The sequence below is a fragment of the Anthonomus grandis genome, chromosome 2 (assembly GCF_022605725.1).
Source record: "Anthonomus grandis grandis chromosome 2, icAntGran1.3, whole genome shotgun sequence".
Lineage (NCBI taxonomy): Eukaryota > Metazoa > Arthropoda > Insecta > Coleoptera > Curculionidae > Anthonomus > Anthonomus grandis.
In genome coordinates this window covers 9,789,805-9,804,809 of record NC_065547.1, presented here as the reverse complement: position 1 = coordinate 9,804,809, position 15,005 = coordinate 9,789,805, and the positions used below count along the sequence as shown (strand labels likewise).

The 15,005-nt window shown below is 34.3% G+C and overlaps 1 protein-coding gene across 1 annotated transcript; it reads right to left on the bottom strand.

Annotated features, from left to right (window-relative positions):
* Positions 1-8,067: 8,067 nt before the first annotated feature.
* Positions 8,068-14,443, bottom strand: LOC126747090 (uncharacterized). The gene is made up of 5 exons (XM_050455585.1): positions 14,275-14,443; positions 13,801-14,006; positions 13,332-13,738; positions 13,110-13,277; positions 8,068-8,514 (listed from the first exon to the last, which is right to left on the bottom strand). Exons 1-5 carry the CDS (start codon positions 14,309-14,311, stop codon positions 8,289-8,291), a joined length of 1,044 nt encoding a protein of 347 aa, XP_050311542.1. The 5' UTR covers positions 14,312-14,443; the 3' UTR covers positions 8,068-8,288.
* Between the last annotated feature and the right edge of the window lie 562 nt (positions 14,444-15,005).

Here is a 15,005-nt window from a genome sequence, read left to right as displayed (position 1 = left end):
ATAGTCTTTAAGTAATAACTAGTCAGCATTCACGAAGAAAATGTTGATAAATTATTACTTTTATTTCAACAAGCAAAATTTAATCATTGTGATGTGTTTATTTTTTCCGTGAGTTGTGTATTGAGTGTTTTCAATTAACATCTTCTGAATATTTTAATATTGAAGGTTATAGCACATACTCTAATGGAGACGATTTAATAGTAATGATTCGCTGATAATGTTTTTTGATGACAAATTGGAAAATAATATAGAAATCTTTAAAGAAGATATAGATATTGACTTAACGACTTTATTTAAGGACGTAAATTATTACTTTTATTTCAACAAGCAAAATTTAATCATTGTGATGTGTTTATTTTTTCCGTGAGTTGTGTATTGAGTGTTTTCAATTAACATCTTCTGAATATTTTAATATTGAAGGTTATAGCACATACTCTAATGGAGACGATTTAATAGTAATGATTCGCTGATAATGTTTTTTGATGACAAATTGCAAAATAATATAGAAATCTTTAGAGAAGATATAGATATTGACTTAAAGACTTTATTTAAGGACGTAAATAGCAGTACAGTAAATGAATATCTCAGTCCCATGTCAAATTGTGGTTTTCTGCTCTATATTAAACTAACAACTAGATATGACTCAGACTCCTGCTTACATCCATTTTTTATCAACACCAGCACAACAACAAAAGAAATAAATTGCTATTTATTATTTGTGTCATAGATCACTATCCAATTATGGTTGGATTTGAATTTAATTAAAAAATTAATGACTTGAAATTATTAACATTAAACTTCACAAACTATGACTGGAGGTTATAGAAATTCAGGACTCTGAAGACGCTACCATCATTTTTGTTAAAAACTTCAAAAATTATAAAGGCATCTGAGAGAATAGAAGTGTTTAAAAACATTAAAAAGAGAGTAAAGGAATGGATAACAAGAGGACTGATTGCCTGAATTAAACGTACAGGGATAGACTGCAGAAGAACCTACAAAAACATTACGATCATGAATTACAAACACTTACAAAGCTTATAGAAATCATTTAAATAAACTAATAAATATAACAAAGTAGACATTTTACAAAAACAAAATAGAAATAGAAACAAGAATTATATGGAAAAAACTTAGGTTCCCCAGAAATAAACTCCTGAACAAAATTATCGAACCACTTGAATTTTACAGATTTTTTTTAATAAAGATAAAAAAATTGAATAATAAGCGTTATTAACTTATTTATTAACAAAAAAAATTATATTCTATTTAACAAAACGAAATTTAAGTAACTTAATTCAATACAAGGAAAAAACATCGATTTTCACTAACTTCAATTTTGATGCAAAAATAAAACAATAGACCCATATGAATTCTTAATATCGTGTATTGCCACCTCTAGCTGCTTGACTGTGACTCAATGACCGCTTGAAGTCTTCGCGGCATTCCTCGTATCAAATTTTGAAAACTTTCCTGCGGAATGTTTTCCCACTCCTCACAAGCAGCATGTTCCATGATAGAACATAAACATAGTTTTTCTCTAGTTCTGCTTTTTGTATGAGAAAAGATATATAACTGTTTTAATTGATATTTATTTTTATTTAGATTTTCTTGACAAAATATTTAGTGGTGCGATAATTTTGTCCAGGAGTGTATCTCAGCCTGTCCAAAGGGGTCGCCCTGTATACATTTTCCATTATAATGGTTGGTTTTTCTTATGGGCGCCGTATTGGGATTTTAAAATTTTAAGCAGCTCTTTACTTTAAAACTTTAAACAGCGATAGAGAGATAGGTATATAATATTATAGGGGTGGCCCTAAATCCTCATTTTTTTATTTTTTTTATTTAATGGTGTCATCGTATAGGCGAGAAAAAGTGTTCACAATAATCTATTCATTTAATAAATACTTTTGTTATATATTTTTTAATAACGCCAGAAAAAAATTAAAATGATTTTCTCAAATTTCAGTTTTTTGCAAAATTTAGGCGAAATAAGTATTTGGATTTCATTATAAAAGGAAACTATATTGCTCAACTTTCCTCTAATTATACCACCTCTATTGACGTCCTGTATAACCGTGATACAGGGTCTTTAAACAAAATGTTTGTTTTTTTTTGTTGTTTCTAGGTATTTTTTTATAGTTTTAAGTATAGTTGTAACAAATGGTAATTGAGAATTTGCCTGTGTCGCTTAAAACTTAAGATGTGGCCTATTTTCTATTTCTATTAACACCCTCACTCAAAACCCCTTACTTTACAGATCTCACTATGCTGCACAATTTTTCAGATATTGAATCACATGACAAAATGGGTTACTTTTTACAAAAAATTATTGATCAAGAAGTTATATTACCATAGGTATTAAGTCTTATGAATTATTTCAATTATTCTTTATAATATTTACGTGAAACCTGCTTATATCTTAAAATTTGTTTCACATATTTTTTGAATACTTATTAGTTTTTAGTTAATTAAGTGCAACAGGCTTTTTATTTAAAAACTTGATACTCTTGAACACAAAATGGAGAAAACATAATGTTTCTTGTTGGAATTTTAACTTGTATTAAACTTTGTTGGTAATTTTGTAAAAATAGCTTTTTATATACAGGGTGTCCGGAAGCTAGATAAAATCCTTTAAGGGGGTGATAGCTGACTTAATTTCAAACATTTTAAGCTAAATATGTGTAGGCCGAAATTTGTTTATAAATTTTTTATGGCAATTTTTGCATTTTTCTCAAGAAATACCAAAATTTCACACTTAAACGGTAATAGAGCGCAAGTTACAATTAGTATCGGAGTTTCAAAGTTTATTTTGTTTTGTCTAGTGTGTATTAATAAAAATACGATCAATTCCAAGCTTCTGTGTAAACTTATAGAAAAAATAGAGACATTGAAACGCCCTTTATTTTTAGATATCACTCATGCCGATGCCTGGCCAATTCTCAGAATTATGGTTTCTTTTGTGCGACAGGTCATGTAAACAAAAATTATTAGACTGAGACCTCTCATAAGCCTACTAAGCATTAGAGCCTCGATTGTGGGGTTATTTTAGGTTTTAATGCTAAATAAAACACAATTTTGTTTAAACTATTTATTGTTCATGTTCAAAATGCAATCCATTATTTCTAATACAGGCACGAGCCCTTTTTGTTACTTCGGTGGTGGTTACTCTTATGGTCATATCTTCTTTCATCCTGTCAAATGCTTCATTTATTTTGCTAATCAACTCTTCTCTTGTTCTTATTTCGGTGGTGTATACAAGCTCCTTTGCCCGGCCCCATATGAAACTCCAACGGAGTTAGGTCAGGCGATCGAGGAGGCCAAGGAAAGGTTCCGCCTCTACCGATCCAACCGTCCGGAAAACAGTCGTTTAAGTAATTCCTGACAGCCAAGGACCAATGCGCTGGACAACCATCTTGCTGAAAGATTATTGGTCTTTCTCGTTCCAATAATCCAGCTTCGTCTAGAACAACGGGGATATCATTTTGTAGAAAATCTAAATAGTTGGCACCGTTTAAATTCTCTGGTAGAAAATGTGGCCCAATAATAGTCCTCCCTATTACTCCGGCCCACACATTAACCGAAAATCTGTTCTGAAATGATTTTTGTTTTTTTCCAGTGCGGATTTGCATCTTTGGCAGCCCATTCGTGGAGGTTGTAGAAGTTGGTAATACCCTCCCTGGAAAAATTGGACTCGTCTGTCCACAAGATACTTCTTAAGAATAACGGGTCCTCGATGTCAATAAAAACCGGCAGAACTGAATTCGTCTTGCAGGGTCTTCTTCTTGTAAGCCCTGCAACCCCGTACCATGAAAGGGATACTGTCCATCATCTTTCTTCATGGTCGTCCACACCTTCCATCTAGAAAGGCCAAGGTCTTCAGCTACTTTTCTGACGCTTGCAGTAGGGTCTGCAGTAAAAGCTTCCAGTATTTGCTCCTCAATCTCTACTTTCTATATCTTCCCAAATATTCAATCAACGGTTATACTTATTACGATTGACGATTTACGTATATTTGTATATGGGCCGGTATTATAAAAATTAACGTCAACCTCGGGTTGGCCAACCAGGCCAAGCAATACGGTTGAAATCTAACCGGCGGCTCAGAACTGTTTTAACTCAGAATTACAGTTCGTAACAATTTTAAACTTCTTACCTAAAAGGTATATTCTAAACTTTTTTTTAATGCCTTGACTAATGCCAACGTTTCCAACTCATAGGAATGATATTTCTGTTCATCCTGGGTTGTAGCACGACTAAAGTATTGAATAGGTTTTAAGCTATCTTGTTGCTGTTGAAACAATATCGCTCCCAAACCAATCTTACTAGCATCACAATGAACTTCGGTTTCTGCTTCTCTATTATAAATAGCTAAAATGGGTCTCTCTACAAGGCGCCTTTTTAAATCTTTAAAAGCAGATTGATGTGCGACGTCCCACGTAAACACTGAGTTTTTCTTAGTAAGACTAGAAATTGGACTGGCAATTGAAGCAAATCCTTTAATAAACTTCCTGAAATAGCTAGCTAAACCTAGAAATCTCCTAACATCGTGGACATTTTTGGGTTTTGGAAACTCAGCTACGGCTTTTATTTTGTCTGCGCCAGGACGAATACCTAAACGAGATACTTCATGCCCTAAATACTCAACATTTTCCTGAAGAAAATGGCATTTATTTAGTCTAAGCGTTAGACCAGCTTCTCTAAAAATACTGAGGACATCCTTTAACTTGCAAAAACCATCTGGTATTGATACAAACGGAATTAATACGTCGCGTCGTCTAAATATGCCATTGCCGTTTCAAACCTTAAAGATCCTAAAACTTGATTTATAGCCCTTTGAAAAACGGCAGGAGCATATACCAGTTCGAATGGCATTCGTAAAAACTCATAATGACCATCTGGTGTTATGAAAGCGGTCTTTGGAACTGACTCTTCATCTATAGGAATCTGATGATATCCAGATGCCAGATCCAGAGTTGTAAAATAAAAATTCCCTTTAAGTGAGTCTAAAAGGTCATCTATCCCGGGTAATAGATATTTATCCTTAACAGCTTTACGGTTTAAGGCCTTATAGTCAATACACATTCGTGGCTCACCATTTTTCTTTTTTTACTAACACAGGGCTTGCATAAGGTGAGGACGAGTCTCGAATTATGTCATTTTCCATAAGATCTGCAACTACACCTCTAACAATTTTTCTTTCAGTAAAAGCCATACGATAGGGTCGATAGGTTATAGGAACGTTATCCGTTAAAGATATTGTCATTTTTGCTGAATTTGTTTTTCCTAACTCATTAATGTTTGTAGCAAAACAAACGCGATATTCATTCAGAAGGTCTAATAAAATATTAAACTCATTTTGAGAAAGATTTGAATTTGTTTGATTTTTAATGTCTTGTACAGAAAATTTGCTGAATTTCGTAACTTCAGTATTTAAAATAGGGACAAAAGTATCTGCTTCTTCGTAACAAGTGTAACCCCTAACTACTACTTTGCCCTTTTCGTAACAAATATCTTGATCCGATGAGTTTAATATAGGAACGTAACAATATTCATCCAAATACGTAACACAACGTGGAATAATATGTTGTTGATGGGGAATATTTCGATATTGCAAATCAATAAAAATGTCGCCTTGACTTTTATCGTTAATTACTTGTATATGACCTATATGACGAGACGGTATTACAGTGGTTTCAGCTGCATAAAGAGGCATTTTTTGTGGTGGCAAAATATTAAAATTCGACATTATGTCTTTATTATTGTTATTGAATAACCTAACCTGATTATTACGAATAACTACCGTAACGTTTTCGTTATTTATAAATGGTTGCCCTACAATAATAGCTACATTTTGAACATGATCAGAAACCACCAATGCTTCCACCTTAACAGAAGCTAGGTCCACTGTTAAATCGGCTATAGTTTTACTGTTAACATAAACGGTACCACCACCAAAACCACGTAACCAAGCCGGTTGTTGGTCTGAACGATTCTTTAGTTTTGCTACCTGGACTCAGCAGGTATTAGCTTCGTGACCCAATAAATTGCATTTCTTACAAACCATCCTTTTATTAGGGCAATTTGATTGATAATGCCCCATACCCTTGCAATTGAAGCACTGTATACTACTTGGAGGTTTCTTTTGTTCTTCTTCCTTTCGTAACTTGCGGTCGCGATGTCGGTAATCCGTTTTATTGGCACTATGATAGCCTAACATTCTTTTCGGTGGCTGTATCTCAACGTACTTGTCCTCACGTAACGTTGACAAGTATTCTTGGTATAAAGTTTCAGGCGTAACTTAACGGCCTGCTCGTGCTCCATTTTAAACGGTTGTATCGGTAATTCCATCAATAATGCACGACACAGCATTCCTTCCAGTAATCTGGCAGGTACGCAACAATTCCATTTGATTAAAATAGTAATTGGTCATAGTTTTGCCCCTTTCTTTAGTTCTGCCCATCATTTTTCTTAACGCCATTGCGTAATCCAAATGATCTGATGTATGGTGGTTACGTCGTCCCAGTTATTAATATTTCTAATCTGGTCTATTTTTTCTAGCCATACAACAACTGATAAATTTTAATTTTCGGGATCAAACTCTGGGATACAATCGCTCCTTACATCTAGCCGCCTAATGTCGGACGATGGTCTGCCTTGCTTTACAAACATCTCCACCATTCTCTCTAGTCTTTCAATTCTATCATCAACTGAGGTAGATGGGTTACAATTAGTAGATGTAGATGTGCTGGCATTAACTATATCTGTAGGAGTTTCAATAACCGATTCTACCATAGGAGGGGTATGACAGTGATTATCGGTACTCTCAACCGTTCGTAACTGGTTGCGTGAATCATGTTGTGGCAAAATAATATCTTTAGACTTACCCCGGTAGGATGCCTTATATGATCGTTTCTGGCTAGACTTTTTGTATCTAGATGATAATTCTGAGTCACTAGAGGATGTTGAATCACTCGAACTAGACCTATTTTGTCTTTTGCAACCCATTTTCAATAGAATGCCTTAAACGGCCTATTTACAAAATAATATAGGTACATATACACATACGTAACGTTATGTACAATATTCACACCGAAAAATTAAATTTAAAGCAACTAGTCTATATTTACACGTAACACTAACTTATGTGTACTATAAAGTAGTACAAAGCAAATTTACGAACTTCACCGTTTAGTTCACCTCACACCTGAACTGTAATCAATGTGAATAAAACAAATAAAGTTTCGAGAACAAAATATTATTTTAATAAATAAAGAAATACTACAACGAGCGCTTAGAAACTGACGGATAATAATACCAAAGTATATAGATTTCAACAGTGTTGACAGTTTTAACAGTAGATTTCAACAGTGTTGTTAGACTGTGATAATACCGCAAATCGATAGGGTGCCTTGTTATCTTATCGGCTCTCTGAAGACCCCTTTGTAATCTGTTTGGGCTTGTTTGCTTTTCCCAGGGCCCAGGATGGCCATTAGGTAGGATTAAAAACAGGCTGGCACCATCTGTGTAATGGGTTACATTAATTTAAATGTTCCTCCTACTACAGTGCTCAGACAGACCAGATTATATGGACAGACTACCTTGAACAACGTCGTACACTGTATGGTGAAAACTGTGCAATGGATAGAATGATGATTAACTCAAATAGTGTCAATATAGATTTATTTAATTGTACTCTAAGTTCACTTCAACGAATTTTAAAATCTCCTTAAGTGCAATATAAATTTATATATTGACTTTGCTTAAAGTGTGTCTTCTTTTCTATTGTAGTTACTCTGTTTTAAACCATTGTTGTCCTTATATTTTATTTGATTTTATTGATGTTACCTGATCTGTTTTTTATGCTAGATATTTAATGATAGTATTAATACTTCAAGTGCTTTATTGCGATATAAAATCTTATTTTATTGAATATTTTTTATACTATATTTATTTTGTAAATTGGTTAATTACCGTAATATACTGAATTGAATTTAACTATTATTTTTTGAGTCATACCTATATTGATAAAATAACAAATATTCTCAAAAATAAGAAAAAAACAAATTTGTGATTGCAGAAACTTCACTTTATTGTTAGAAAACATTATAGGACATCATTGCTTCTATAAAAAAACATTCAGTCATATCAACAAACAATTTACGATGCAATGAATCACACTCACAAAAAATAAGAGTGATAAACTGAAAATAACACATTATGTAAAAAAAACCCGCGCCTCCTTACTGTTCATTCAACACAACAAACGTTTCGAGCACTTTACTTCGTCAGTAAACTTTCAACTCGTGCTTCTCGTTGAAACCCGCCGAGTGTCCTGCGTTGCGCACAATAAACGTGGTACCGTCATAGTGCATGCGCCGTTCACCCCTGCGCACAAACAGATGGCGCGTCTGTCCCATCGAACCAGTGCAGTGAATGTATGGAGATGAAATCGAGGCCGATCCATTGGTCGGAGACGTCCTTAGGGAGAATTTGTTGCTGTTACGACCCACCCTGCAAGAAATTTTTCGTTGTAATGACTATAAACATATTGGGAATTGCAATTAATTAAAATTTTTTCTAAGCATTCAAAGTAATTTTCCATTTTATTCCACGCATTTAATAATAATAATAAAGCCTTTTATTAAATACAAAACTTACATGTTTATAGAAATGTTAACAACAGTGGCGAAGCGTAAGAGCTATTCTAATTTAGCCATATGAATCGAAAGCACTTATAACTATATACAGAAACTAATATTAAACAAAAAACACAATGTAATTGAAACTTATGATCCCAATTGTAAGGAACTTAGAACATTGAGAGGCTGGAATGAGTATTGCCGTGGAACTGTGAGCAGTTTGTTTGCTTGCAACATCTTTGATGCAATTATGGCAAAAAAACACTTTATAATATCATAAATACTTGTTACTTATTTTGACAGACACAAAGCATTACTCCTCTTGAATAAAACATGAAGCAATTGATACTCATACTTAAGAGATAATATTCAAAGTTAAATAAATGCAGATAACGTATGTATATTAGCGTACCCAATTAGCAATTTTTCGGCGCGAAAACGTTGAAAATTGTAACGCAACGTTGTCTTAACCGTAGAGACAACCCCGTTTTACACCAATTTGAAAGAGATTTTTCTGGTTGTCTCAACGTTACTCAGTGACTTATTAAACGCTTTTGCAACATTTTAGAGTTACTGATGCTTTGCACGGATGGACGCCAGAACGCTCGAAAAATTAATTACTTTTTTAACAATAAACTAATAGATAACTCCAGTAGGCAGCTACTCCAAAAATTAAACCTTTTTAATCTATCTTTTAAACAGTCCTTAATTTAATATTTGTTTTGTATGTAGTTTATTATAGGGGTAAAATAGCCGTTCTGAAGGATTTACAAGCACTTAATTTATAAACGGAAGGTAGTTTATTGTGAAAAGATGTTATTTTAGTCCTAAATAACACGCGTGCTCTGAATTTATAGCAGATTTCGAAAAAAAAAAAGAAATAATGTTTTTATTGGTTACATAAGAAACATACATAAATACAAACCCACCTTGAAAACATAAATACAAACATAAATATAAATACACATAAATACAAACCTACGATGGAGACAGAGAAGGACTCAGCTCTACCTTTCCTAGATGTCCTCGTTAAAAAGGTCGGTGGAAATCTACGAACTTCAGTTTATAGAAAACCAACACACACGGGCCAGTATCTTTACTATGAGTCCAACCATCCTGCAACCACCAAAGTAGGCATCATAAGATCCCTCTACAATAGAGCTCGAACCATCTGTAGAAGCGACGAGGATCTCAAGACTGAAGTGGATACCATCTACAAAGACCTACAACAGAATGGATATCCAAAGAAGCTAGTAAGTAGGACCATTCAAAGGATGCGTCCAAATCAAATCAGAGACGAGGCCACGACGACAACCAGACTTCTACCCATACCTTACATTAGGGGTACATCGGAACAAATCCGACGCATTGCCAGCAAGTACAATATTAGAACTGCCTTTAGATCTAGCACCACTATCAGAAGCGTGGTATCAAAAACCAAACCAGATGGCCTATTGGATACCAAAAATTGCGTCTACCAGATCCCATGTGAGTGCGGTGACTCATACATAGGTGAAACGAAGCGCCCCCTAGAAGTCGAAGGAATATCGCAGCTGGACCCAAAGAGGAGAGGTTTCCAAATCCGGAATAGCAGAGCACGCGTGGCATAATGGACACAATATCCATTGGTCAGAAGATTCTGCACAAGGAACAGCACTGGCGGAAGAGGAAGTTCGTAGAGGCAGTTTTCATTTCACAGAATCAGGGGATCTTCAGCCAGCCAAGCGTCGATGTACCCAACATCTGGAAGCCTCTACTCTCAGGACAGTGTAGGATCTAGAGAGAGGCGTGTCCTCCCCCCAACTCTTTTCACGGTCTCACGGATGACTTTCCTTTCCACATCGCTAAACACATCAAGTATATAAGCTTATAGAATAGTAGTTTACTGTCAGTTTACAATTGATAACGGTTGGAGATACTTACCAACCGAAACGTCGTGTTACATTAAATACATAAGACAATGCAAGTTCGACAAGATGTTTTCACTGTACCATTGTGTACCACCTTCAAAAACAGATTGTGATTTTATGTTAGTGAGGTTTGCTATTATTTTGTGTGTGTTTTTTTATGGATATTTTACTAAATGTAAAAACAATGTATCTCTTCTATAGACGATGAAAGGCGAAAGAAAATTAATAATAACTACTGGAATTTACCCTGGATTGAAAAGAAAACATTTATTTTCAATTCGATTTCGCGCACGAACGTAAAAAGAAGAACTACTCTTGTAGAAAATCCTGTGAGACAAAATTCCCTTAAATATTATTATAAAGACAGTAAAGGGGAAAAACATAATGTGTGTAAAAATTTTTTCCTTACAACCCTGGGATACAAAAGAAGTAATGATTGGGCCATTCAAAGTTTTTTAATTGGAAAAGAAAACTCTCCGATGAGTAACCTGTCCCAACCCAAACTTGATGGACGAGGTCGTAGACCATCAGAGAAAAAAATTGATAGGAAATTTATCGAAGAACATATAGAAAGCTTCCACCCAACCATTTCCTATTATCGGCGAGAGCACGCCCCAAATCGCCGCTCTCTTCAAAGTGATATAAATGCTACTTTTATGCATAAAGATTTCTTGGAGAAATATCCTCAAAATACGTGCTCATATGAAGTGTACAGGAAGATAATTAAACAAAAAAATATTTCTTTTACCCAGCTTGGTCACGAGGAATGTGAACTCTGCGAAGAATTTAAACTTCCGCAACACAATTCTGAATCACTTAAACTGGACTGTGAAAATTGTGATAAATGGAATACACGTATTCTTCAAGCCAAATCAAGGGAATTGTATCAACAAGATTGTGAAAAACCAGAGACAAATGACACTTTAAGAGTCTCAGTTGACTTACAAAAAATAATAATGTTACCCAGGATTGAGATGTTCAAAAAGGCTATATTTTCCCAGAGATTAATTGCATATAATGAAAGTTTTGTCCTGATAGGTAAAAAAAGGAAACAATCATCATCACATGCTGTACTTTGGCATGAAGCTGTGTCCGGTCGGTCTAAAGAAAACATTATAAGTTGTTTTTATTCCTTTTTCTTGCATAATAGAGATTATAAAAACTTTGTTATTTGGCTTGATAATTGTGCATCCCAGAACAAAAACTGGGCTTTCTTTATTTTTCTTATTTTTCTAGTTAATTCAGGACAAATTGATGATACAAAGTAACACAATTATTGTGTTACTACCCTCATCAAGAAAGCTGAAATGACGAAATGCCAATTACTCAATGTAAACGTAACCACACCAATAGTACGCCCTATTACCAAACAACATATTTTGGTAATACCTACTTCTACCAAGATTAAAATTCAGAAGCTGTGCCAGAATAAAGAAATCCTCTTCGTGACGGAACGGAGCCTAATTTCCATACCTTATAATAATTGTGGTATTAGTCTACTTGGATCCAAATTAATGAACAAGGAAGACAATGTGGAAAGCAGCCCTTTCTATCTACCAAAAATTAATTTCGACAATATTGAATTTAAACTTCACTCCGATGCTATTCAACTAGATTCCATTGATTTCAACCATGTCCAAAGACTACAGGAACAAGCTAAGCTACTGAAGACTATGCCCAGTCCACCCTGTTACTTGGAGTTTCGCTACTACCCTTGGTTTATTGCTAATTGTTTTTACTATTGCCTTTGCAGTATACGAACTCCTAATTAAGAAGAAAGAAGAAAAAGAAGAAGAAGCTAACAACCCTACCAATGGTAAATCCGAAAACAGCCCTTCATCTCTGTTGTTTTCGTCTTAGGCGGGAGGAGTTATATGTATAATTTTGACGACCTGTATATTTAGATATGCTTATTAATTAATTATTTATCCTATGCTTTATATTCAATTTATTATGCTTTGTAATCACTTTAAGCTTATATATTCTCATGTAACCTATTATTTAGCAACTCTTTGCTCGTATGTCTTGTAAGTCAGTCACACCCTGTCATAATAAAAATTGGCTTAGTAATTAATAATTCACTACAATAACCTGCATGCGAAATTTAATTAAAATTGAGCTGGTAGTTTAAATTTTATGATAAATAAACAATTAATTATTCTTAACTTTAACATCCTGTATCTGTGTTATTAAACATTTCTGCGAAAAATTTTATAATGACAGTCTATTTCATTTTAAATTTTCTATCACGTATTAAAATGAATGACGTTTAAACTGAACCACTCTGTATAGATTTACAGAATATTACATGTTGTTTAATTTTAGCCTATTTTCTTGTTATAATATATTGTATCTTATAAAGAAATACGTATTTTCTAAAAACATAATAAATACATTAATTTCTAATTTGAGTAACTTTTTAGTCATTTTCAGAAATTAATAATCATTTTTCATTGTCGGAATGAAAAGCCGAGCATAAACATCAAATATCACAATAGAGAAGAATACTTGAAACACGAACAATATCAAGAAGAATTAAATTTAAAAAAAAACTTACCGGACAAGACCGTCAGCAGTCTGAGAAATCCTCACATTATTAATAATCCAATTTTGAGTACAGTCGTCGGTGTACCAATAGGTGGTCGTTTGCAAGAACCCCACAGCCTCGTGCACCAACTGCGTAGTGGTGGTAGGACAAGGTTTTTGACCCAAATATTGAGAATCTCTAAAACAACCCCGGATTCAAAACCCACTTCTTTTTAAAACCGAAAAAACTTACTTCTTAAAAATATCCAGAGTAAAATCGATCTGCGATAAGTCATCAAAAGAGTCTGTGGTGGTCCTGGTGCCGGCCGAATCAACCAAATAAACCAAGGCGGATTGCATGCTGCTAAAGCTCACCCCTTTAAACCACATTTTGGCGAATTTGTCGTTTCCTTGACTGTCGATAGCCATGATTTCCACCCGGGATCCGTCTTGGTACACCCTGCCGTTAGGGTGGATCAGACCCGAATAAGATCCAGACGAACTCAGGACCAAAACGATTCCATTTTTCGCGTTGGTCACTCTTACTGCTCGATCGAGTGAGATGTCTACTCGAATTTGTTCGTTTAGGTGAAGAGTGATCACTCCGTGTGGGGAAATGACTGTACCGCTCACTTGGTATGAATCGTACCCATAGTAATTCTGAAAAAGTCACATAATTGTAGATTTCATAGTTAGATAATGGAGTGTGAATGAGTTGGTACGTTAAAGTCTTCGGTCATGTAATTTTTCACTGTGATAGGCTTAGGGATGTATGTAAGCCAACTAAGAGTGCCCTCCAGTTTCATCATATCTCTATTAGCCGCGGCTTCGTCATTCGCTGAATTGGAACTGGTAAATACACTTCTACTACGTGGACGGGGTGCATCCTTCCGTCCAGGTTCATTTTTGCTTATTCTCATAATACTATCTATAAATTATAAGTTATTGGTAAAATCCTCGAAAAACTTATTATTGAAGCATTTTTTTGTCGAGGGAAATTTGTCCTAAGAGATATAGTCCTAAGAGGAATATTAATACCAAATATTCCACAACATTGGTAGAAAAAAAAAATGAGAAGGGGTTGTTATGAGATTGTGGATCAGCTAAGAGGCCAAAATTTGTCATGCCACTGTGAAATTGAACTGAAAAATCTGTCAAAGTGCGTTTCATATAAATATAAAAATACCCTGGCTTACCTTTGCGAGGAAACACTTTATCAGAAGCCTTATTCATTTTAAAGGATTTTAAACACAAAAAAAAGAATTATTTAATCGAAAAATTAATAAATGTTTATACTGTACACAAATTACTCACTGACAATGTCAAACAACCGAACAGCAGCCCACTATTACAAACAACTCGTCGAATGGTGGCTGTCCAGTTGATGTTTTGTTATATTGTTGCGTTGTGATGAAAGGTGCTAAAGTATACAGGAGGCAACAAAAATGTTTGAACGAAGTAGAGGTAGTTTTTGTATACATATTATTCGATCACTAATTTATTTGTCGATTCTTAACCACTGTCACTCTATATAATGTATATTAAAACTCAAAAAAAAATTCTAAAGCAAATTGTTAGAGATTTTGTTATTGGTATTTCTTTTCTTTATTATTGGTACTCCAAAGTACATAGAAAGAAGTCTACAAAAATGTAAAATGACTGTAGTATCCTTAAAACAAATACATTTAAATATTCTTCTTCGGGTGTTCTTCAGGATCTGAGCAGCTAGCTATTTAACCTATTTCTGTGTCTCCTACTATTTAGTCTGAACTATACAGTAGGGTGGGCCGGAAAAAGCCGATTTTTTAAAAGTCGCAAAAAATAAAAGACGCTAGTTTGAAAAAGGTGCTTATAGCATACAGGCAGGGAAATTTTTTGAATTAAAAAAAAAAATTAACCGGGCCCAGGGGCTATTTTAGGGGTCAAA